A 25118-nucleotide genomic window follows, 5' to 3' on the forward strand; every position below is an offset into this window, starting at 1 on the left:
CCTGCCTGCGTCCCCCGAGCCCTCCTCTCTCAGCACAGACACTAGAACGACTTGGAAAGCCTGACCAATGATGACTCTCCTTGGCTACGGCCCTTGCAGCAGCCCTGCCCAATAGCCTGCAAGAAGGGCTTACATAAACTTTAGGTAAAATATATGTCAGATAAAATATAGATGTCTAGCTAGTTACAGCTGAATCCCATATGGACCGTGTGATGACCGTGTGATGACCGTGTGATGACCGTGCACCCACGTGTTTGCACCCGTGGGCGTGTGTGCTAGTGCACGAGTGTGAGCTTCTCTTGTCACTCTCTGACCCGTTCGCTTGAGTCAGGCTCTCATAACGAAGCTGGAAATAAACAGGCAGCTAGCAACCGCCAGATGCTCATGCCTCTGAACCCTGTGGCGGCTGCACTAGGCTCTCATACTTGAAACCTTGTCCACTGAACTGGAGGACTGCCATACAGGTGAAGGGAGGTACAAGATAGAGTGAGGCCCGTCACTGGATGAAAAGGAAGGATGAGCGGGAGAAAAGTCTGAGGGGAGAGGAGGAGACTGGAATAGAAGGAGACGGGAGACTGGAGGAGCCTGGCAGAGTAAGCCGCGGAGAGAACATGGAGGCGGATGGTAAGCTTCCTCTCTGCACATTTACAGGTTATGAATGTTCTTAAGGGACGGATGTGTACAGGGCTTTGTATGTCTAGGTGGGCAATCATATCTTATCAATTGGATCAGAGGTTATCGTGTTGTGTGTTCTTTCTTGTGGCAGATTAAGTTTAAGAGAGTACGTGGCAGCTGGGACACTGAGCCACCACGGAATTGGGATGTGTATTTCTCGCATGGTGGCAGCCTGCCTTGGGAACTGGATGGGCAGAGAGATGGCTGCCAGGCTCAGAGAGAGGCCATCGGCAGTGTGAGATGGGATGGAGCAGGGGTGAGAGGCTTTGCTGACTGAGATTAAGATATCGACCAGATATCTTGGGGCACTATTGCCGGAACTAGTGGGGGTAAAAGACAGAACCATTATTTTATTATAATTTTACAACACTGAACTATCTCTAAAATTTCTGATTAAAATTTGGATTAAATGACACCTTTGGGCCTGTCCATGAGGCTATTCCCAGAGAGGGCTGACTGACAAGGGAAGACGTGCTCTGTGCGTGGGAGACACCAGCCCACAGGCCAGGCACAGAGGAGTCGAGAGGGAAGAAGAGAATGTCAGCCGAGCACCGCATTATCTGCTTTCTGCTTCCTTATCTGCCCAGATGCAAGCAGGCGGCTTCCCTCAGACACAGGCAGGACATGGGCCGTGAAGGTGCATCTTCTGTGTTTTCTGAACTATGAGCCCAAAGAAACTCCTTCACACAGGTTACGGCAGTGCTCACTCACAGAGATGAGGACATTGAACACAACAGAGAATGTAGTGTGCCTGTGTCTCGTGCAACACTTATGTGCTAACTCCCGTGTGATCTGGCCTTGCACATCTGATCTTGCCTCCTCGTCTCCCCCTTGCTGGTTCCTAGGCAGCCATGCTGGCTTCTTGCTATTCTGCAGTCAGACTCCTTCATCAAGGGCTGTGGCTGGGCAGCCATCTGGCCACAGAACTCGTTTGCTGCTGTGTCCTTGGCTATCTCATCCGTGAACATTCCTGCTCATGCCCTTAAGTACAGGCAGCTTAAGGTGACTCGAAGAAACTATTCCACGCACAGCCAATCCCTTCCTGTCTTGCTGGCTCTCGGACGCCTTGCCGTTCTTCCCTCCTTTCCTGGGTTGCTTATCACATCCTATCTGACTGACAACAGCTGTATGGAAGTTGTTAAGTTGGGCCGGATCTCACCTACAAGGTAACAGAGGCAGCCATGACTGCCAGGGAGAGCGTGCTGTAGGCCAGCACTGAAGGAGGGAATGCGCTCGCCAGAGAGCTGTGTGCACATTTATCAGTTTCTCCTCTCGTTTTATTTTGTGAGACGGTGTTTCGCTACTTAGCCCTGGCTGGCTTGGAACTTGATGTGTAAGAAAGGCTGGCTTTGATTCTCTGACCTCAGTGCCTCTGTTCCCTCATTGTGAGGACTGCGGCCATGTGCTTCCAGGCCTGAGAATTATTGCTTGTTCTGTGTTTTTGCCAGTACAGATATCGGTCTCTGTTCTTCACCGTGGCCCGAATAGTTTATAGCAGTGTCTGACTCACGGTCAACACCCAATAAAACAGACTGGACGAGTTAAGGGCATTCAGTAGTAAAACCATCTTCTACTGAGATTGAAAGCAGATAATGACAATCTGGGCAAGGGTGTGGACAGACTTGTCCCTCGTGCTGCTAAAAAATGTAAAATAGGGTCAGCAACTTTTATAAAACAGGCCATTTCTCCAAGATTCCACACAGCCACAGCATGACTCAGGAGACCACACCCAGGTGTACATGAGGGAGGAGTAGAAGTCTATGGACACGAAAAACTGTCACAAGGATGCTCGCCACGGCACATTCCCACTCTCCCAAATGCCACTGGTGATGAGCAGAAAGATACAGTTTAGGCATCTCATAGGATAGATATCCTGTTCCACAGGAAGGCTTGAATTGTTGATGTGTGGTATTTGCACAGAGTGATAGTTAATTTTGATTTTCAATCTGATTGCATTAATGAGAGGCTGGGGGCGGGGTAGAGAGATGGCTCAGCGGTTAAGGGTGTTCAGGGCTCTCACCGGGGACCCAGGTTCAGTTCCCGGCACCCACATGATGGCTCACAACTGCCCATAACCCCAGTCTCAGTGGTTCTGAAGCCCTCTTCTGGCCTCTGAGGACGTTTGCTCTTATATAATAAGAGTATATAAACTCATGCACATGCGTACACATAAGTAAATTTTTAAAAGGCTCAGGCATTAGTGAGACACACACACACAGGTGTGAGTTGTGGGGTTGTCTCCAGGGAGGATTAGCTAAGTGGGGAGGAATACCTAAGTGTGAGTGGCACCAGAGAGGGGAGAAGGAGAGGGCCAGAAGACCCCATCTGCCTTCTCTTCTCCATCTACTGAGATACAAGCATGAAGCCCTCTACACTCACCAGGGACTCCTAGGAGCTGCAGCTGTCACACCATCCTGCCATGATGGCCTATATATCTCTAGGACTGTGAGCCGAAGGGAGCCTCTCCTCTTGCAGGCTGCTTGTGTCAGATACGCTGACTCAGTCATAAGGAAAGTATCTACCACAGGCAGGAGCCTTCAGAGCATCAGGTTGGTTATAAGGACCGGATATCTTTATAATCTTCAAAACAGGCAGAGGCTCAAAGGCAGAGAGCAGGTCAGTGTTGCCCAGTGCACGGCAGGCTAGGAGGCTGCTGGGAACACGATGGGCAAAGGCTATGGAGTGCTATGGGAAGGGGTGGGAAATGTGTCCTAAAACGGATCAGATCGTGGTGCTCTATACACAACTCTGAAGATATCAAAGGCATTGAACTGTAGACACCAAGTGGGCGAGTCTTACGGTGTGAGGAGTGTATCTCGATAAGGCTATTAACAAAAGAAAGTGTTAAAGTAAAAATCCTCCAGCCTTACATTCAAGCCCCTCCTGTTTGCAAAGTCATAAAGTGTTAATGTACCGGTTCTGTCATAGCTTAACCTGCAACATGGTGGCAGAAACAAGGTAACTTGAAGCAGTAGGCATGGCCAAGGGTGGGTAAAGGGGGACAAGATGATAAACGGCCCCAAGGACTTTACAGACTCTTAGAAGGTGACTTCAGCAAGTAAGAAAGAGGTAAAGGCTTGTAAAAGCCTCCGGAGTTTTATTGAGCACCTATTTCTGCTGACAACTGCAAAGCCGCCCAAATGCTGTACCATCCAGTATGACGTTTATACTCATAGAGAGACAGAGCCAGCGTGATTCAAGTTAACGCTTCCAGTGGGGGGAGGGAGGGGAGAATCGGCACTGAATAAAGGCACTCCTGACTTTAAAGGGCCCCAAGGGCAGAAGAGTCTCTGCGGCAAAGCTGCGATGAAGGCAGGTGGCCTAGTGTGGGGAGCCCCCTTCCTCTGCTGTGGTGCTCAAAACAACAAACAGGATGCACATAAATAAACCAGAGCACTTTAAATTCAAAACTATGTCATTTTCTCTTCTCGCTTCAGACTTCTGGGTGGAGACAGCGGGTTCAGAATTGTGCATGAAGTACGTCTCGGGCAGGAATTAGGGGACAGAGGAAGGGATGGATGGAAAGGGCAAGGAGCCGGGACAATGGGAGGAGAATCGTGACAGGGTATCCTGTTGTCTCCATCCTCCCACGTTCCTGCTCTCTGTGGGGTGGCATTCAGTCCAAGGGTAATCGTAACAATGCTGATGGTTCCTGCACCATTACCACCCAGCATGACTGTGTTCCCAGGTTCAATTTCCATCTCTACCTACCTGGTAGAGATACTCACAGGGATAGCTGTAGGCTTATCCAACTGAGCTCAATGAAAAGTTGTTTCTTTGGCCCCCTTCCCCATGGACAGGCACTGGAAGCCATCCCGGTCTCCCACACTAACCACTGTGGACCTCTCTCCAGCCTCCACATCCTCTGAGTTGTGGGAAACCTGCCTCTGGCTGTGCTCCCCCTTGCATTTCAGGGGCTTCATCTCCAAGACCCAGCCTCAGCCTCCCTTTGGCACCACCCACGTTGACCAGACAGCCAATCCCCTGTGCTTGCAACCCTTTGCTGTGAACCTATGTCCGCCTGGGCTTATCCTTCACCTCTCTGGTCAGGTTGGACTTTGAATGTCACCCGCACAGAACCCAGACAGGAATCTGACTGAACTTGATGGGAGAGCTGAATAAGTGAAGGAGAGAGTGAAGGAGGGTTTTAGAGGGAAAACTTGAGAGGCCGTGATATCCAATTGGATTTGGAGAGACAGAGCAATCAAGAATGACTCTTATTCTCCACCATAACTTTCCAGGAACATCCACCACGGCATGGGTGTCTGTGTTTACCACAGGAACTGACCTGTAATCCAGGCCTCCATTCCAGAATATGTGTGTGTGTGTGTGTGTGTGTGTGTGTGTGTGTGTGTGTGTGTGTGTGTGTGTGTGTGTACACATATGTACAGATGCCCACAAGGGCCAGAAGAAGGCATGAAAATCCCTGGAGTTGATGTCACAGGTGTTTTTGGTATGTAATTATCAGGACAATTGTATGACAGCCTGGATGCTGGAAGTCAATGTCTAGTGTGCAAGCGCTTAGTGTGTTCCGTTCACTGCTGAGACATCCCTCTCATTCCTAATTTACGTTATTTTCCTTTGGTGAAGGGGACCGAAGTGGAGCTTTCGCACATGGCAGGCACGTGCTCAACCGAAGTTCCAGTCTCATTTTGAACAGGGACACTAACTTGCTCTGCTTGAAGATATTCTATTTGCCGTAGTGTGAAAACCTGGTAAGCTTAGGTTGCCAAGTGACCCCTCTGTCTTTTGAATAAGCAAGAAGCTTCCAGAAAATCAATACAGAATTGGTTGACCTAATATCACCCTGAGCTTATGGGCACGTCACATGTATCCTCAAGGGAATGCCATGCCACCGAGGTAATGCCCAGTGGCAAAGTTTGAGGCCACCTGTAATCATCAGAGCTGGGTTTTGTGTGTATACTCATGTGCTGCGTACATGCACATGTGTGCACACGTAAGTAAGGCCAGAGGTCGATGTCACGTGTTTTCTCAATCACTTTTCTGCTTTGCTCATGTGCTGACTGGATGGCCAGCTAGCCCCAGTATTCTGCCTCTCCTCCTAAGTAGGACTGCAGGCTCACACTGCTGGGCCCAGCTTTCCATGTGTGTCCGGGGCATTGGAATTCATGTCTTCATGCTTTCGTGGCCGGCACTTTGCTGAGCTAGCTCCCTGGGCTGCATCTAGGCTTTTGATATGAAATACAGACAACTCAGTATTGCTTTGCCTTAATTTCCTTGTGTAACTGACAAGCCATGTGACTGTAAAGACAGTGTAGATTTGGGGCTGATTTACTGTCTAGTCATTCACTCACAAACACATAATATGAAAGCATAAAGCATGATTATGACATGGGTCCATGTCTGTCAGGGAAGAGCATCTGGCTTCCGTGAGGACTGAGTCTCACCTTTGCACGGTGCTAGGGAATTTTATAAGCAAGATCTTGATTACAGCCAACACGGCTTCACAGCATGGTCATAGAGTCTCCTCATACCAGAGGAGCAAAGGACAGCTCAGAGTAAGATGCTTTGTCAAGGTTACATAGGGTGCAGGACCGAGGGAGACAACAGTCTACCTGCCTAGAGAGTTCACATGGTCTCTACAGCACGAGGGCGCACACACAGAGCAGAGCAAACAGATACAGCTCATCACGGTGTGGTGATGGCCATTCAGGGGCATCCATGTTTACCTTATGGGTTGGGATTCCAACCAGAACATTCTCCCACTACTGGGAATACAACAGAGCCAGGACGTGAACAGCAAGGAATGACGTGGACTGAGATTTGAAGCATAAATGAGAGGGAAAAAATGGATAAAAGAAAATTCAATAAAGAAAGGGAGGAAGAGGAAGAGGGGGAACTGGGGGAGGGGGAGGGGGAGGAGAGGAAAGGGGATGGGGAGGGGCAGGGAAGGAGGAGGGTAAGGCTGAGGAATGATCCAGATTGTCAGGTGTCTTAGTGCCATGAAAACGGGAACTTCACAGTTATGGATGGCTGTGTTATTGTGAATTTTATTCTAACCCCCTTTGGAAAAGTTTTTCTAGTAGCACTGGGTGGGTTCAAGGTGTGGCTGGGAGCACTTATGGCAGGGTGTGACGTGAGCCTGTGGAAGCCGATCTGTTAGTCCAGGTTGGTGGAGTCTTTGTTGGAAGGAAAGGGACAGAGATGCTGACATGGGAGGAAACTTCCAGCCCTGCTTACTGAAGGCAGATCTACTTGTAATGTCAGTCAGGATCCAGAGCTGAGGGAGAAGACACTGGGACCGTGCTGGGTCCATGTGTCTGCCAGAGGCTGCACAAGCTTCAGTCGGTAAACACAGAAGTAGAGGACGAAGCCTGGGAAGCGTGGCGCTGGTGATGTGACCTTGGAAAAGGTAGTGAGAAATGCATGCGTGTGGAGGAGTAGTGTGGGGAGAGGCTGCAGGAGTGGATGGGGCGGAGCCTGTGGTGTGGGGAGAGGCTGCAGGGGTGGATGGGGCGGAGCCTGTGGTGTGGGGAGAGGCTGCAGGGGTGGATGGGGCGGAGCCTGTGGTTCGGGGAGAGGCTGCAGGGGTGCATGGGGCGGAGCCTGTGGTCAGGGGGAGAGGCTGCAGGGAGTGGATGGGGCAGAGCCTGTGGTGTGGGGGAGCCTGCAGGGAGTGGATGCCTGTGGTGTGGGGAGAGGCTGCAGGGGGGGGGTGGATGGGCGGAGCCTGTGGTGTGGGGGAGAGGCTGCAGGGGTGGATGGGGCGGAGCCTGTGGTGTGGGGAGAGGCTGCAGGGGTGGATGGGGCGGAGCCTGTGGCTCAGGGAGAGGCTGCAGGGGTGGATGGGGCGGAGCCTGTGGCTCAGGGAGAGGCTGCAGGCGTGCATGGGGCGGAGCCTGTGGTTTGGGGAGAGGCTGCAGGGGTGGATGGGGCGGAGCCTGTGGCTCAGGGAGAGGCTGCAGGGGGGGATGGGGGGCGGAGCCTGTGGCTCAGGGAGAGGCTGCAGGGAGTGGATGGGGCGGAGCCTGTGGTGTGGGGAGAGGCTGCAGGGAGTGGATGGGGCGGAGCCTGTGGTGTGGGGAGAGGCTGCAGGCAGTGGGGTGGGGTGGAGCCTGTGGTGGGAGAGGCTGCAGGCAGTGGGGTGGGAGTCTGTGGTGTGGGGGAGGCTGCAGGGTGCATGGGGGAGCCTGTGGGTGGGGAGAGGCTGCAGGGGTGCATGGGACGGAGCCTGTGGCTCAGGGAGAGGCTGCAGGAGTGGATGGGGCGGAGCCTGTGGTGTGGGGAGAGGCTGCAGAAGTGCATGGGGCGGAGCCTGTGGCTCAGGGAGAGGCTTCGGGGAGTGGGTGGGGTGGGGATGGTGGCAAAACCCCTTCTAGGGAGCTGGCATGAAGACTAGAACACCACACAGAGCCAAAGATACAGATGAAGAGGGCTGTCCTTTGGGAGGCTGAAGGCTGCTGAGAAATGACAAAGCAAAGCAATACATAAATAATTTCCTTGAAGAAATGAAAACAGTCATATATTTCACAGAGAAGAGAGAAATGAGAAAATGGGCTTCTTCCCCCCAAAAGGCTCAGGGACGGTTTCTCTCCCAGGACTAAAGAACTGTCCCTTCAGGTCCCCAACTCCTTCCTTTTCCCAACTCCTGAGTGGTTGTAGGACACTCAGGGTTTACCACCTGGACCCCCTTCCCTCACCCAGTGCAGACATGGACATGAGATTCTCCTTCAGGCTCAATTTCCTTCTAGCAAATCTGTGCTCAGTGTTGGGCAGCCTGCTCTGTCTAAACCACAAACGCATCCCAAGTGACAAAACCAAAGGCCAGGGTCTTCCATCCACACTTCTGGCCTGCCTTGCTCTGGCAGAGCTGATCACAAATTACATGTAATATGTGTACACACACAGAGGCGCACACACACAGACACACAGACACACACACAGACACAGACAGACACACAGACACACACACACACACACACACACACTGTGATGGTTTGTATATGCTTAGGCCAGGGAGTGGCACTATTAGGAGGTGTGGCCCTGTTGGAGTGGGTGTGTCACTGTGGGCGTGAGCTTTAAGACCCTCACCCTAGCTCCCTGGAAGCCAGTCCTCCACTAGCAGCCTTCAGATGAAGATGTAGGACTCTCAGCTCCTCCTGCACCATGCCTGCCTGGATGCTGCCATGCTCCCGCCTTGATGATAACGGACTGACCCTCTGAACCTGTAAGCCAGCCCCAGTGAAATGTTGTCCTTACAAGAGTTGTCTTGGTCATGGTGTCTGTTCACAGCAGTAGGGCCCTAAGACAGACAGACAGACAGACAGATATACATGTACATATGAATATGAGAGTGGGTGGGGGAGGGAGGAAGAGGAAGAGGAGGAGGAAGAGGAAGAGGAAGGGGGACAGGAGATATCATCCCTGAAGGCACAGAAACTGCCAACCCCAGACACTTGCTTTCCCTCATGCTGAGCAGCACAGGCTGGCTCTCTTTACAACACTCTGTCGACATTTGTGCCAACGACCCGGAGAGTCTGTCGAAATGCACGGACTCAGGAACCCCTCCACACTTTCATCTCAGCTCACAGGCACGGGTGTCTTGGTCATAAAACCAGGCTCGGGAGGAGATCTCCACTGTGCCTAGAGCTACCCAGAGGCTCTGGAGTCCACCATGCACGTCTCTGCAAGGCCTGGCTTGCCGCTGCTGTTTCTGGGACTGTGCTCAATCTGGGCCAAGGCCCGAGCCCACCAGCCAAACCTCCAGGCAGAACCCCAAAGGGCTGCTCGGGAAATCACCAGCGACTGATGGGAATCCGGGAGCCAGAAGTGAGACGGGACCAGCATCTGTCTGTCCTGCTCGGCCAACCATGCTGGGGCCAGCGGTGCAGAGTGCACACCACGGTGCCCTCTCCTCCAGCCTCCTCGCCCCACATTCTCCCTCCTGACTCTGTGGAGGTTGCTCCTGCTCGTACTCCACTTGTCCCACAGCTGAGCTGGCACCTTCCTCCATGCTCTAGCTCTTCCTGTGGGATGGGGCTGCCTGCTGCTGTCAGCAGAGAAGCTACACTGGCTCACGCTGGGGTACCCCACCATGCTCAGTACACAACTCGAGTCCAGTACGCTCCAGGTAAAACCCGGGGTACTCCTACCTCACTTCCCCCACATGCTCAGCCACTTGGCTACGCCCAGGTTCCATTTCCACATTGGGATATAAAACTCTGGAGCTGGAGAGATGGCCTAGTGAGTAAGAGCACTCACTGCTCCTCGCACCTACACAGTGGCTCACAGCTGACTCACACACACACACACACACACACACACACACACACACACTCACACACACACACTCACACACTCACACACACTACACACTCACACACACACACACACATAACACACACACACATTCACACACTCACACACACATGTTCTATAGTATTTATGTGTTCTGTGACATGCATACTGTGTTAAGTACATGTGTGTAGTGTAGGTATCTGGAACATTATGGTAAATGTATGTGTATGCGTGTGTGTTCTACAGTGTTTGTGTGTTCTGTGATATGCGTGTTGTGTTATATACATGTGTATGGCTGTAACATTGGAAGAATGCCTAGTTTTGCTTCTAAGATGGTGAAACCAATGAGTAGAATCTTTGTATTCATAATCTAGCAAAATAAAAGTCACTGCATAATATACATGACATGCTATTGTGATTAAAAACCCATTTGCCAGTTGGTGGAGCCTCCCGGCATCTGGCAGCACATTCAGCAGTCAGAGGCCTGTATAAACTGCAGAAATAATGACAGGACCGTTTGGGATGGTTCGTCCATCTATTTATAGAAGCACAGAATGCCAGTCTCATGCCACTATGTTACGTAACCTGAATTGTATCCAGCCCTCACGATACAACTTTTCCTAACACATGAGAAATGAAAATCACTGTTATTCCTCTTCCGGCTGGACAGTTTGCCCACCTGGGGATGAGTCACCCACCTCTTGTCATAGCACAGCTTGTGTGTGTGGGTGTAGGGGGGGGTGGAACCTACCACAGATGAAGCAGGTTGTCTTGAGAATTTCTTCTTTCTTCTGCTTCTCACTCCTGAGGTCAGCGAAAGTGTCAATGATCACACCAAAAATCAGGTTAAGGACGATGATGATGACGATGAAGAAAAAAAGGAGGTCGTAGACCACCCGGGCAGCAAACAAAGGCTCCTGCAACAGAAGTGTGGAACATGCATAGAACACACACACACACACACACACACACACACACACGCTGTGTGGCATAAAGTAGATGTTCAGCAGTTGTCCTCCTGGTAAACACACATAGTGGTCACAGCGAGGAAAATGGAACGGCGTTCTGTCTGTATTTTCCCACCACTGAGGGACAATGTCCTAGGCCTGCTCTCAGGATTCTTCCATTTCTCTTTCTGCTTTTACTAGTTGCATTTTCACAGTGAGCCCCCCACTGTGGTTTAGATGTAAAATGTCCAACACAGGCTCACATCTTTGGACCTTTGGCCCTCACCTGATGGTGCTGTTTAGGGGTGGGGGTGGGGAAACTGTCAGGAGGTGGAAGCTCATTGGAGGAGGTGGGTCACAGGGTGGTCAGGAGGTGGAAGCTCATTGGAGGAGGTGGGTCACGGGGCGGTCAGGAGGTGGAAGCTCATTGGAGGAAGTGGGTCACGGGGGTGGTCAGGAGGTGGAAGCTCATTGGAGGAGGTGGGTCACAGGGCGGTCAGGAGGTGGAAAGCTCATTGGAGGAGGTGGGTCATGGGACGGTCAGGAGGTGGAAGCTCATTGGAGGAGGTGGGTCACAGGTGGTCAGGAAGTGAAAGCTCATTGGAAGAAGTGGGTCACGGGGTGGTCAGGAGGTAGAAGCTCATTGGAGGAGGTGGGTCACGGGGCGGTCAGGAGGTGGAAGCTCATTGGAGGAAATGGGTCACAGGGTGGTCAGGAGGTGGAAAGCTCATTGGAGGAGGTGGGTCGCGGGGGGGTCAGGAGGTGGAAGCTCATTGGAGGAGGTGGGTCACAGGTGGTCAGGAAGTGAAAGCTCATTGGAGGAAGTGGGTCACGGGGTGGCCAGGAGGTGGAAGCTCATTGGAGGAAGTGGGTCACGGGGTGGCCCTTGAGGACTTACAGACCTCACTCTCTGTTTAAGTGGTTGCCTGGCTTCCCAGCATCCACAACACTATCTGTACCCAGCACAATGTCTCCCCCAGGATGCTGGTATGACCCCGCAGGACTGTAAGCTAAGAGGAGCCCTTCTTTCCTTAATTTGCCTGCATTGGGCATTTTGTCACAGCAGTGAGAAAAATAATCATGCAGGTCTATCCTAGACACCAAGCGAGAGGGAGTCAGACGCATGGCCAGCTGAGGAAAACCTGGCGATTTCTCAACTTCTGTAGCAGATTCCTCCTTGTTCTCGAAAGGCCAAGTACATACAGCTCACACGTATCCTATCTGGACACAATATTAAAGCATATTGGAGCCCATGGGGTCCAGTTGTTTAATACAAGAGAGCCGAGGCTATTGGCAAGATGGATGGACGTTATATAACAGGCCAGCTGCAGATGAGAACTGTGTGGGCTTCTCGTCTGCGCCTCTATGTTTACAGTTCCTGAGAGATGTTTCCGCCTTGCAGCTTCAGTGTACGAAATCCTGTTAGAACTCATCTGTCCTTTGTATTCATCATGGTAAATAATGGGTGCTCTCCCCTTGCAGAAGCAGAGCAAATCCTTGCACCTGGGAATTCTGTCCACACCGACAGCTGTGATTTATGTAACCGTCGGTGCCTACAGAGTTGATGGCCATGATGTTGCTGTGACAGAATGCACAGTTCCCACTTGAGCTGAACTGACATCACCTCTGGTTCTCTACGATTTCACTGCAACTGACTGGTCTTACGGCCACTGTTAGACTTTTAAGGCAAATGGCACTGTAGTCCTGAAAATCATCCTGGTAAGGAAGAAATAAACCAGGCCTGTGTGCTATGGGCCTGTCACCCCAGATACTCGGGGAGGCTGAGGCAGAAAGTCAGTAACTTGAAGGCCAGCCTGGGCTACAAAGTGAGTAAAAGGCCAGCCTGGGCAATTAGTGAGACTCCGAATCTCGAAGTTTAAAGAGTAAAAAGTGGGCTGGGGGTACGTCTCAGTGATAGGTTCAATCCCCAATACAGGAAGGGAGGAGATAGGGGAGGGAGGGAGAGGGGGAAGGAATGGAGGAAGGTAAGAAGGGGAAAACAGAGGGAAGGGAAGAAGGAAAGAAGCACCTGACTCCTAAAGCAAACCCCTTCTGTTTTACTCACGTCCTTCGAGGGTCGTCTCAGCACGTCACCAACTCCGCCGCCATTCCTGAGGCCCTGGTTCAGCACGGTGACAATGCACATGAGCAGGGTGTCACAGGTCCTCTCGATGCCGTCCTCACCTCCCTCACCGGCTGCAGAAACACAGCAGTGAAAGGGTTTTGAAAACGCACCACTGCCGGCATCCAAGAATCTGCTTCTGTTGGGCCACGGCATGATTTCTGAGGTCACGTGACATCCGAAGCACGTGCGGCCACACGTGACTGACATGGGTACCACCAAACACATGATATCTTGAGATGTTGTTCTTCTCGGCTTGGTGGAAAATGACAGGATTGAAAGGTAAAGCAGCAAGACAAGGTTAAAACTTGTGTGCCCAACTGTAGTGGAGGAGACTGTGATCACCATAGCTCTCCGCCCAGCATGTAAAGGCATGCAGATGAATGAACACAGCCATGGATGTGGGACAGGCCTGTTCTAGGCTTGGGACTGGGGCAAGTCACTGTCCTCAGGAGCCTCATGTATAAAATGAGGAAAATGTTGTGGATTTGAGGGTTGGCCAAGAACCGGGTAAGGAATGTTAAAGGCCTGTAGTAGGAGCTTATGATGGGGCAGCCACAATTCTGTCATTATTTAATGTTAGCTTCAAGATATTTTTGTGGTATCACCTGGGAACTAGAGATGAAGTCCTGCTTATGGGTTAGAAGAGAGAAAAGATAGAATATATGGGAAAAGTCCCGAGACTCGACCCAATGCTGAAAGATCTTGCCAGAAAACAAATAGGGATTGTTGCTGGACGTGAGACTGGGATTCTCTCCTTTTAGGCGTGAGCAGAAAGGCAGAGGCTTATTTCATTACGAAGTTAAAGAACCTCCCCTTAGGGTACTGCATCTGGGGACCCTGGGCTGTGAACCCCGGGGGCTACAGTCTGCATGTCAAGGCACGAATGTTACAGAACCCACTGGCACTGGGGAAGGAACACACTGCCTATGTAGCTCCTTGTTAGGAGAAGGCTGACATCGCTCCTCTGAACAGATTTTATATCCTATGGAAGAGGGACCCTGATATTTTGACATGAGACCAAGTTGCTCCTTTAAAAATATGCTGGAGGGTTGGGGATTTAGCTCAGTGGTAGAGCACTTGCCTAGCAAGTGTAAGGCCCTGGGAAAAAAAAGAAAAAAAATATGCTGGAAACCCCCTGACCAGAGGGCTGCATATAAGCACAGGCAGGCACACACAAAACACAGCATAGAATACAGGCAAGACGGTGTGTAGTCACTCACCTCCAAGCTGAACCCATGGGCAATTCTGATTTAGAAATCTGAAGGAATTTGGGGAGGAAGGAGCAATGGGTACTGGAGTAGCCTTGTGGTGGTGACAGATGAGCAGGAGAGAAACAGGAGAGAAACAAGAATGAAAGCCATTGTTACATTGTTACTGGGTTCCAGGAAGAAGGTCGTGGAATATAGCTGCTGCTACTTTGTGAAGTTGCAGTGTCAGTCAAAGCGAATGAGGAACAAGCGTCTGGGGATACATTCGCTTCCTAATCAATGACTGTCTGGTTGTAGTGTAGAAAATGCCAGTGAAAGACCCACTATGTGCTGGTTTGGTGGGCACATGGAGATGACAGGAAAGGAAGCTGTTTATTTTCTAAGAAGGGAGCTAGGGAACTCGCACGTCCTGCATGTGATTAGCCACAGTGAAATAAAGTGGACTGGCCACCAAGAAGCACAAACAAAATGTTCCCCGTCACCAGCCACAGGAGGAATATAAACAACTACACCAATGTCTCATGTCACCCTTACCACAGGGCTGCCCTTAAGGATCAGAAAGATTGGGCAATGGTGGCACGTGTCTTTAATCCTAGCATTTGGAAGGCCCAGGCAGGCAGATCTCTGTGAGTTCAAGACCAGCTTAGTCTACAGACCAGGACAGCCAGAGTTATAGGGAAACCCTGACTCAAAAAACAAACCAAAAGACACACAGGGTTACTTACATTTTTTGAAATATGAAAACTGGATGAGAAGAACTTTATAAAATAGGTTGGCTACAAATACCCAGCAGGAGGTCTGGCTTTCCCTGTGGCAGGCCTGCCATGGGAGGATGCCCGAGCCAGGTCAATGCTAGCATTGTCTGCATCATCTTGCTCAATGATAGGCAAACGGAGATGCTGGGCTCATACAGCACCCTCTATGAGCTTTATTAGGTTCTACTGTTTGACCTGAGCTGGCCAGGGCTCCCGGAGTAGGTAAGTGCCACCTTGTGGCCACCTGTGTGACAAGCTGGTCTTCTTCATGCCACCCCTGCCAAGGGTTTGGTGTGAAAAGAAAGGTTTAAGTGTTTCAACCTACAAGTGTCTTATGGTTCCCAGGAAGGGTGGGTCAGCAGCTGAGCTGGGTATCCTAAAACACGGCCTCTGCATTTAGTATCAGAAGAGGGGCATGTCTGGCCAGGCTATCGGGGTGAAGATGCCCCCTGCAGGACACTGGAATGTGAGGGGCCTGGCCATTACACTCAGGGCCAAGACATTCCCTCAGATACAGTGGAATATCACACCTGTATCCACACATAGGAACACACACAGACACACACACACACACACACACACACACACACACACACACACACACACACACACACACCGAACAGAGTTCATTGTATCCTTAGGGCCCAATGAATAGAAGTTATCAATTACCCAGGTACAGTGGCTGTTAAATCTTATGAAAAATCGTGGTTTTAATACAAGTAAGAAATTTGACACTTGAGTGATGTGAGGTTATCCATTTTCAGTATACTACCAGAAAAGCATTTTTTCTTAATTCATTATTTTTTTTCAAAAGGTTTCATTTGAGGAAAGGAATAAAAATCTATCCTACTGGATCAGAAACAGTTCTTTCACCTGGGGTGTTAGTCAGTATATTTTAAAAAATACTGGACACTGGCTGGAGATAGCCAGTGGCTGAGAATACTTGCTGCTCTTCTGGAGGGCCAGGTTCAGTTCTTAGCACCCATGTTGGGCGGCTCACAGGAGCCTGTAACTCTATACCAGGGAAGCTAATGCCCTCTCTGGCTTGCCCCACATTCACCCCAATACAAAATACACATCTTAAAAAACATTACACATGCTTGAACACACACACACACACACACACACACACACACACACACACACACACTTCTCGATGCCCCCTTTGACACTTTAATAATTAAATTATTTGTAGTTTGTGGCCCTTGTGGACACAGTGTCCTGGAGGTGAGACTTAATGGAAACTCTGAGTGTTATTAAAACCCTCTCATATTAAACTTTAATGACAATTGATTCATTTTGGAAATGCTGGTCTTAAATGTTTTCGTAACTAAAACAACATTTTAAAATACTGACTGATGGGGTTGGGGATTTAGCTCAGTGGTAGAGCGCTTGCCTAGCAAGCTCAAGGCCTTGGGTTCAGTCCCCAGCTCCGAAAAAAATATAAATAAAAAAATAAATAAAAAAAAAATAAATAAATAAAATACTGACTGATGCCCAAATGGGAATCCCAAATGTAGCATGTGTTAGCTTGACAAAGTTATACTATCACCAATCTTTTCCATTAAAGTCGGGTACCAAGAGACTGAAATTGGTACTCGTAAATGTTAAACACATGTGAACTTTTTATTCCCCTGAACATTCAGGTGGCACTGACTCACAAAACACCCGTGATTAGACTCGGAGTATAGTCTAAAGAAGGCTTGTGTTCTCTGGAAAAGGTCAATTTTGGGTGGTTTTACGTAAACCTTTTCATCTGAGGTTCTAGCAGGCCTGAAGCAAATGGACGATAAGACTTTGGGGTGTTTCTCGAGTCGAATTAGCCACCAGTCATCACTGAATTCTCTGCTGCATTGTCAGGAGCTCTGTGGGGCCAGCGCTCTGGCTGCCAGCCACCCCCAGCCTCTCAGACAGGCACTGGGCGCCCGGGCCTTTAGTGCTGTCCTCCTGCCGGCCACAGGACAGCAAACCAAGGCCCTCTTGAGTGCGCACCACGGCTCACAAGTTAGAACTGTGTCCCAGCCCGAGACAGAGAAACATTATTTTTAAATCTAAGCAGCACTCGTTGCGCAACAAACGCCAGACTTCGGCTTCTCTCCATGCAAGGGACTAGAACCCAACATTTCGGGAGAGCCGGAAGGTCACACCCATAGGCTTGTCCATCAAACAGCTGCAGCTGAACATTGCCAAAATTTAGAGGAAATAAAGCCCCGAAGATCAAATCTACACATTTAATCAAGTTACTGAAACTATTCACATTGGCAAAATGTAAAGGAAGTAAGATTCGGAAGATCAAATCCACTGGGGGCGTTGGTGGCTTCCACCTTTAATCCCAGCACTCAGAGGCAGGTGGATTCCTATGAGTTCAAGGCTAGTCTGATCCACACAGTGAGTTTCAGCATAGCCCGGGCTAAATAGTGATTCCCTGCTTATATTATGTAAACAAAGTCAGATTCATAGACTTCCAAAGGAAATTTCATTAAATCAGTTTTAACGTGAATGCCAATGCATAAGGGCATTGGTGTGGCCTTTCTGTGACGCTAGTCACACTGGGGGATCTCCCCCATTGGGAAAGCTCTCCCCACCCCTCTAACTTCAGTACCATCTCCAACACCACCCGGGATGGATCTCAGCCACCATCTTTCCTCCCTACTCTGGCATCGTTCTCCACAACATTCACACCGTGCCACCACCTCTGTACCCCAAATGACCCCAAATGACAGAGATTTGGGGGAAGGGAGTGCTGTACTTGGGTGAAGAACTGTCCCCATTTGTCCTTAGAAAAGGAAGGTACGAGGACTTGAGATGGAGACTCTGAAAACTGCTGACAAATGACTCTGATGCTAACAGAAGTTACTCAAGTGGGCTCTTGACTGGATGCTGTGTGGGGGAAGGGCAGCAGCATAGTCAGACCTGAAACTGGGGATGAGCTGGCACTGTGCTCCCTGACTGGTGAGCTTTCACAGAGAGTTTTCTAATTTTTTAAAGAACATAGATTGAATGGCAGTTTATTAAGAGACCTCCCTCTCCCTCTACACCTCTCTCTCTCTCTCTCTCTCTCTCTCTCTCTCTCTCTCTCTCTCTCTCTGTGTGTGTGTGTGTGTGTGTGTGTGTGAGTGTGTGTGTGTGTGCATGTTGGACCTGCCTGTATATCATGAGTGTGGAAGTTAGAGGCCAATCTTGCAATCTTGTTTGTCTGTCTCATTACTCCTAGCTAGACTGGCTGGCCATTGAACCCTAGGATCCTCTTGTCCCCTCCTCTCAGTTTTGGCGTCACAAGTGTGCACTGCAGTGACCAGCTGTGTGTCTGTGTGTGCGTGTGTGCATGGGTATGCATGTGCACATGTCTGTTCATGTGTGTGTGTGTGTGCACACATTTGTGTGTGTGCATGTGTTTTTGTGTGTATGTGTGTGTGCATTCATGTGTATGTGTGTGCATTCATGTGTATGTGTGTGCATTCGTGTGTGTATGTGTGTGTGTGTGTATGTTCTGAGAATTGAACTCATAACTTCATGCTTACACATCGAGTGCTTTACTGACTGAGCCATTTGTCCATTCCCATTTATGACACATTTCTAGGTAGCTGAAAAGTTTCATAAAACACGACTGTGAACACCTGCGTGTTTCCAGGCCCTGGTTTCCTGTTGCTGTCCTCTGCAACATTCCCTGCATCCCTTGTGGAAATAGCCAGCGCAGAGGCCGGGTTGTGTGTAATCTGTAAGGATCCAGATGAAACTTGTCAGGGTCTTTGGGAAGTCCTGCCTTCTACTGTATCTCTCCCTTCCCTCAAAATGTTAGGGAAGGTAGAACAGTCTCAGGTCAAGAACTGTGTCAGGACAATGGTGAGTTGGATTTTCTAAACTCTGATCTGGCATTTGCGAAAGCCAAGATGACCTGACAGGGAAGAACAGAATTGGGGTTGGCATGGCACAATGGAGCGAACGAAGGACGCTGAAACCTGGAGACCAGCAGGTCCTACCACACACAGAGGAGAATCTGTCACACCGCAGTGTTATGCTTGGCAGAGATACATAGAAATCAATGTGTGGCTTCATCTGTGAGATCCCAAACTTCCAACTGTGTGAGCCAGGGTGAATATTTATTGGATAACAGCCGGCCCATTAAAGAACGGCATTTTTGCCAAGAGTCAGCCAAATGCAGGTCAAGAGTGTGAGGTGGGCTGGGAGAGATTGTGGTTAGGGGCACTGTCATTGCAGAAGATCTGGGTTCAATCCCACCACGTTCAGCAGGCAGTTGTAACTGCCGGCAACTCCAGGTCAAGGGGACGTGATATGCTCTCCTGGACCCTGCCTGTGCTCACACACATGGCATACGTAAATAGAAAACAGACATAAATCTTAAACAGAGAGAGAGGTGACTCTGGGGGGGTCCCACCGCCCACAGTGAAAGTCTGGCTTAGCAGGTCGCTCAGGAGTACAAGGTCAAGAGGCTCTGCTGCGATCTGTAGGGAAAGATGGGGGGATCAGAGGTGTTTAAACCAAGGGACACATTATACGGCTTTAGAGAGCGTGTGCTCGGTAACACCATGTAAGCCAAGAGGAGCTGGCTCTTATGTGAGCATTGACAGGGAGCACGGCAAAGGGAGCTTGCTGGAAGCCTCTCAAGTGCCCACACCTGTTAGGCACCAAATGGAGCAAATGCAAGCATTCTCTAGGTCAGAAATCACGAGGTATTTAGTCAGTGGAAGGGACAACTCAACCCGACATCTCTAGGGAAATGTGACCACAGGAGAGGGTGCTACATCACTGTGAGCCCACAAGCATCCATGCGCTAGCACGCTGCATCCTCCCACAGTCTGTGACGCCCTTGCCTCATCTGCTCTGAGTCCATTTTGCCATTATCTGACTCCACCCTTCTTCAGCTATGACAACTTTTAAGCTACATAAAGATCTACAGTCCACAAGCGCTGACTGCAGCACATGGGTAGAACACTTGTTAACCATGCATGTAGCCCGGCCCTCACCTCCAAATACATGCACAGTCCCCGTTACATCGCCTCACTCTCAGAGATGCATTAATTTTTTTCTATAATTTAGAAAACATCATACATGCCAGGTTCCCAGATTCCTGCTCTACCTTAAGATAATGGGTTAGAGCTAAAGTTATTTTTATATGTCTATTTGCTCCTGAGGAGGGAGGGAGACTTCGTTCATTTTTCTGTCAATAAGCTGTCTAAACATTGTTCTGAAAACCTGCATACCATAGGCCGAGAGAGTGGCAGGCCAGGGGTTACAGTCACGTGTCTAGAGTGCAGAACTCATGTTTTCTCATTCCTTGTTAGAAGGCAAGTCGTCAGAAAAGGAGCTTCGTGGGGCTGCTGTTTGGGAACAGCACATTCGTTACAATGAATCTATCAGATTCGGGTAGGCGGAAACACTGTAACACCGTGCAGAGCAGGACATCTCACAGTAACAGATGCAGAAATCCTTTCCCTAGCCTGAATTGTGTCAGCCATTTGCCTTCTGTTCTAGCTCCACATATTATGAAATTCCAAGATCAACTCTCACAGATACAACATACCTCGTGGCACACCAAAGGAACTGGCTGCTGGTACATACCTGCATTCGAAGAGGGGATCGTGGGTGAGCAGTTTTCCTTCGGGCAGGTTCCCAGCATGGAAGTTAAGGTCATAGTGGGAACCCCGTGGGTACCTGGAGGAACACAGAGCAGAGAGTTGAATGGAAGAAGTGTGGCCATGCATGGCCAAAGAACACAGCCACAGGGGCGTCTGAGTGCTTCAGCAGAACTTCATCTTGGCGACGTTAGCCCGGAGCTCTGAGAACAGTTTTACCTGTTAAAGCAATTTCATAAATAAGGAATAGATGCATCACCAATGTGCAGAAAGCACCATTGTGTGTGTGTGTGTGTGTGTGTGTGTGTGTGTGTGTGCGCGTGCGCGCGCGCGCGTGTATTTCCTTTAAGTGGCCGTGATAAGGTATTAATAATACTATTGAACTAAACCACCACAAATACCAATATTTCTATGACCAGGTGCGTTCAGGGTTCTGGGTTCAGGGTTCTGACCCAGGATGCCACCAGGACTGTTTCCTCTCAGGGCAGTGAGCATTCTGCAGCTCAAGCCCCAGTCCTGTGCCTGAGGAAAGGAACTTGGACGGGCAGTTCTCATTATGAAATATGGGACCCCGAGAAGAAAGGCTTCAAACAGCCCAAGGTCCGCGCCTTTCCTGAGCCCCAAGGAACCCCTCTTCCTGGGGGTTCTTCAGTGGTTTCCCTGGCTCAGAAGATAATGAACTTTCTGTTTGTATCAAAGTTTGACCTGACAGTGCAACTCCTCACACACTGAGAGGACTGAAGGCAAGGCTACAACATGAGCTGGTGTCACCAGGAGATGTGAGATGTGGGAGGGCTAGGGAGGCAGCAGCCCATACATTGTGCTGGGACATCATGGAGAAGGAGTGTCACCATTGGCAGTGATATGGGCAGGACTGCAAGCCAGGTGGTCAGAGAGGGACAGAGATGGTTTCTGAGTGAGCCCTGGTGGCATTCCCTTAGTACTTGATGCATCCCGAGCTCAGAGTCCAAGGCTTTGGAGAACTGACAGCGCAGGGAGCAGCAGAGATGTAAGGGGAGCTGATGGGTGGAGAAAAGTTAACAGGAAATAGTAACACAGTTGAAGAGGGGTGTGAGGCCTAGAAGAGAAAGAGAATGGCTATTTGGAGAAGGACTCAGAAATGAAATTTAAAATATGGAAACAAAGATTTTTTTTTTAATCTAGGCATTTAAGCTATAAAACGAAAAATTTTAACCCATAGAGAACCAGAGATTTAAGTCTGCTAGCTGTCCTTATGGGCTGCACTTTCGTAGTACTTACAAAAGTTTTCTTTGACTGATTTTTATAAAATTGTGCATATGTATTTTCAGTAAAGAGCTCAAAATTTTAGCTTTAGTGTTTTCATGTTGTATTTTTCCTATTTCTAAAGAATGTGCATTCATAATATAGCACCAACTTCCTCATCAAAGAACAAAAAGTATTTACCATGGAATTTGAAAAACAGTCCCTACCGTACATGTTGTTCAGTTAAGTTTAAACCCTTCGGTTTCTCTACTGAACAAACTGTGGCCAGGCCTCTAATCTAGCAAGTAATTAAAAACCAAGACCCGTGGGATGCTGGGGATAGACGGTTTCTAAAGAGTTTAGAAAGCACACAGATCCGGGCCTTACAGAGAAGAAGATCCTCCACACAGGAAGTGTAAAGTAAAGGTTTGCAACTTTAACTCAAACTCCATAAACTGAGGGCTTGGTCACCAGCCCAGGGAGCGTTCAGATCTTTTGGGAGGTGGGGCCTGGTGTGTAGGGAGAGGTCACTCGGACTGTAACCTTGAAGGGGTGTCAGGAACCTTCCTCTCTCTGCCTCTGCCTCAAAGCCACCACAGGGTGACTGTCTTCTCCCAACCACAATGTGCTTCTGTCTCGCCACAGCCCTCAGGTGTTGGCTAGACGATCACTAACTGGAAAACACGAGCTGCCAGAGTAAGTCTTTTCCTTGAATTAAAGTTATTCACTTGGGCTCTTTATTACAACAAAAGCTGACAGCATGCGTGTAAAACTCTAAAAAAGCATGTGAAGCAACAGCATACTTCACGTTCCCGAGAGCGACGTCTGGTATTTGGTGTGGAGTGCAAGGGTATCTCCCAGTGTTGTAATTTAAAATTTGTAACGTTGACATTTCTGCTGCTTGGGCAGGTCATTCAGATTCACTTATAGTCATTCCGTAATCCTATTGAAGACACTACCATACACTGTCAATTTTGTAATTAAGGATTGTGTGTTAAAGGAAAGAAAGGACACCGCATTTGTTTCCACTCGTTAAATGTTAGCTGAAACTCAATGGTTTGAAGAGAGAAAGTGATGTCTTTCTGTGATTCCCCATCTCTATAAATAGTAGTTAATGCAATCAAGAAAACAGCACAATACAGAACCACGGTCTCAATCAAGCAAAGCAGGGGAAAGGTTAAGAAAGGAATTTAACCTGGCAACAAAGGTGAGGGCAAACGTCTCCGTGAGAACACTGGGTGCTGTCTAAGCCTGCTGGTGGCAAACATCACGCAGGGACTCTAGCAGTCACACAGTGAGGAAAGGGGTCCTTTAACCACGGCTCTGATGTTCATCTTCCCAAACACACTTCGTACTACCTGATGATCACCAAATCAAAGCATTTATCATTTTAAGTTGTTTGAATACAACGCAATGCGGATGGAATAAGAGCCAAGTGTCGGCTCAGCTCTGAGGTGCTGGATACTGTCCTTTGGGGAAATGGAAAGAAGAGGAAGAAGAGAATCCTCCAGTCTCCCGCAGCCGAGCTGCCGCTGCCTCTTGCAGTACGCTCGGCATTACGAAACCCCGTAAGATGGAGCACAGATGATGTCTCGTGTGTATTTCCCAACCGCTCTGACAGGATACAGGCCAAAGTATTTCAAATCCTCAGCTTTTACATGTTGTATTAGTTACTCTCATCATTGCTAGGATCAAACACTTAACAATGAGCAACTTGAGGAAGAAACGGACAGTTTATTTTGGCCAACAGTTCAAAGGGATACAGAGCCTCGTGGCAGCGGGTCACATGGCGCTCGCCGCCAGCGAGTGGAGAGCAGACCGGAAGTGAGGCCAGACTACCCAACCGCAAGGCCCACCCCTGTCAATCACTTCCTCCAGCGAGGCTCCACTGGCTAAGTCAGGGCCAGCAAGTGGGGACCAGATGTTCAAGCCCACGAGTCGAGGAGGACATCTGGCCCCCAAACCACAGCAGTGGTAAACAAGACCACAACTCAAAAGGGTGAAAGTGAAAACGTTATCGATGATGGTCCGAAATCCCACCAATAAGGGGTGTACAAGTTACCACAGCAGGGGGAGAGCTCTGAGAGTGGGACTGCTACCTGTGACTGGAGTTCTGTTTTTCAGTCTGTCCACCTCCATGGTGAAGTCATCCTTTAAGAAAAGGAAGCCGATGATGGAGAACAGGTAGACCAGGATAAGAGCCAAGACCGCAGTCAGGATGATGGAGCGGCCATTCCGTGTGACGCTTTTGATGACATTCAGCAGGGTCTCTTCTCTGTACACCAAGTCAAAAAGCTATAGAAATAATAATAAAAAATAACCTTCAAACAAATAACATTTTAAAATAAACCCAAATAGTTGAGTTAGCAAAGTAGTTCTCAAGCTTCCTAATGCTGTGACCCTTTAATATAGTTAGTTCCTTATGGTATGGTGACCCCCAACCATAAAGCTATTTGGCTGCTGCATCATAACTATAATTTTGCTACTGTTATGAATGGTAATGTAAATATCTGTTATGCAGAATATCTGATATACAGGGTCGAGACCCACCATTTGAGAAGCACCAAGCTAGAATACAAGAAGGCACAGTTTTGGTGAAGACAGCTCTTGTAGCATGTAATGTGCAAATGTTGGCTTCATAATCTGTGTGACAGCACTTTGCTGTGACGCTATATAACTGTACACTCGCTTACATTTGGATTTAGAAAATTTATAATATTGGGCCCATGTAGTTTATGGACAGTTGGCAAATTCATCAAATTTACTGTTCAATCAAGGGACTCAAAATAAAACTAAGAGAAAATTTTTATGAGCCTGTGTTATAGAAAATGTCTGAATCTAAGACATTTGGGAAATGCAGATGTTCTTCCTTACAGAAAGGATAAACAAGTAAGGATAAAAATCTGTGTGTGTTTGTACCTTTGGAAGCAGAACCACAAAACTCCCTTCCTCTAAAGGGTTATTATCTGTCTTTAATATGAGGAAATCTCACTAATAAAAACTCAAGCACATGGCTGCTGTCTGCAGCCAGTGTGGAGATCCATTTTATATATTGCTACATTGTGAATTAGCAAGTGCATGTTTTATTATTTGGAGCTGGTTAAAAGAAATACAATTATATTCATTTTCAAAATGTTTGAAATTAATCCTATCTTCAAAACCAAGGCTGGGGATTCGTGTTCTTCTTTCTGGAGATAAAAGCTAGAACCTGTGGTTGGGCTGCCCTAGTCAGTGAGGCACTGCGTCTCCTCCCAAAAGCTCTTAGTTTGTTGTGTTACACAATCACTTTCCACTGTAACCACGGCCTTGCCAATCACTGCTTTACACAGCCT

General features: G+C 48.9%; 1 protein-coding gene across 1 annotated transcript in view; it reads right to left on the bottom strand.

Moving 5' to 3' along the window:
- The window catches only part of Itpr2 (inositol 1,4,5-trisphosphate receptor type 2), a 387801-nt gene that overhangs the window by 38876 nt on the left and 323807 nt on the right, over window positions 1-25118 (bottom strand). The window contains exons 51-54 of the mRNA XM_032905407.1: window positions 23886-24081; window positions 20549-20641; window positions 12946-13076; window positions 10685-10850 (exon numbers count right to left, since the gene is read on the bottom strand). Coding sequence (XP_032761298.1) covers window positions 10685-10850; window positions 12946-13076; window positions 20549-20641; window positions 23886-24081 — 586 coding nt within the window. The remainder of the gene's footprint in view (window positions 1-10684; window positions 10851-12945; window positions 13077-20548; window positions 20642-23885; window positions 24082-25118) is intronic.

The sequence above is a fragment of the Rattus rattus genome, chromosome 6 (assembly GCF_011064425.1).
Source record: "Rattus rattus isolate New Zealand chromosome 6, Rrattus_CSIRO_v1, whole genome shotgun sequence".
Classification (NCBI taxonomy): Eukaryota; Metazoa; Chordata; class Mammalia; order Rodentia; family Muridae; genus Rattus; species Rattus rattus.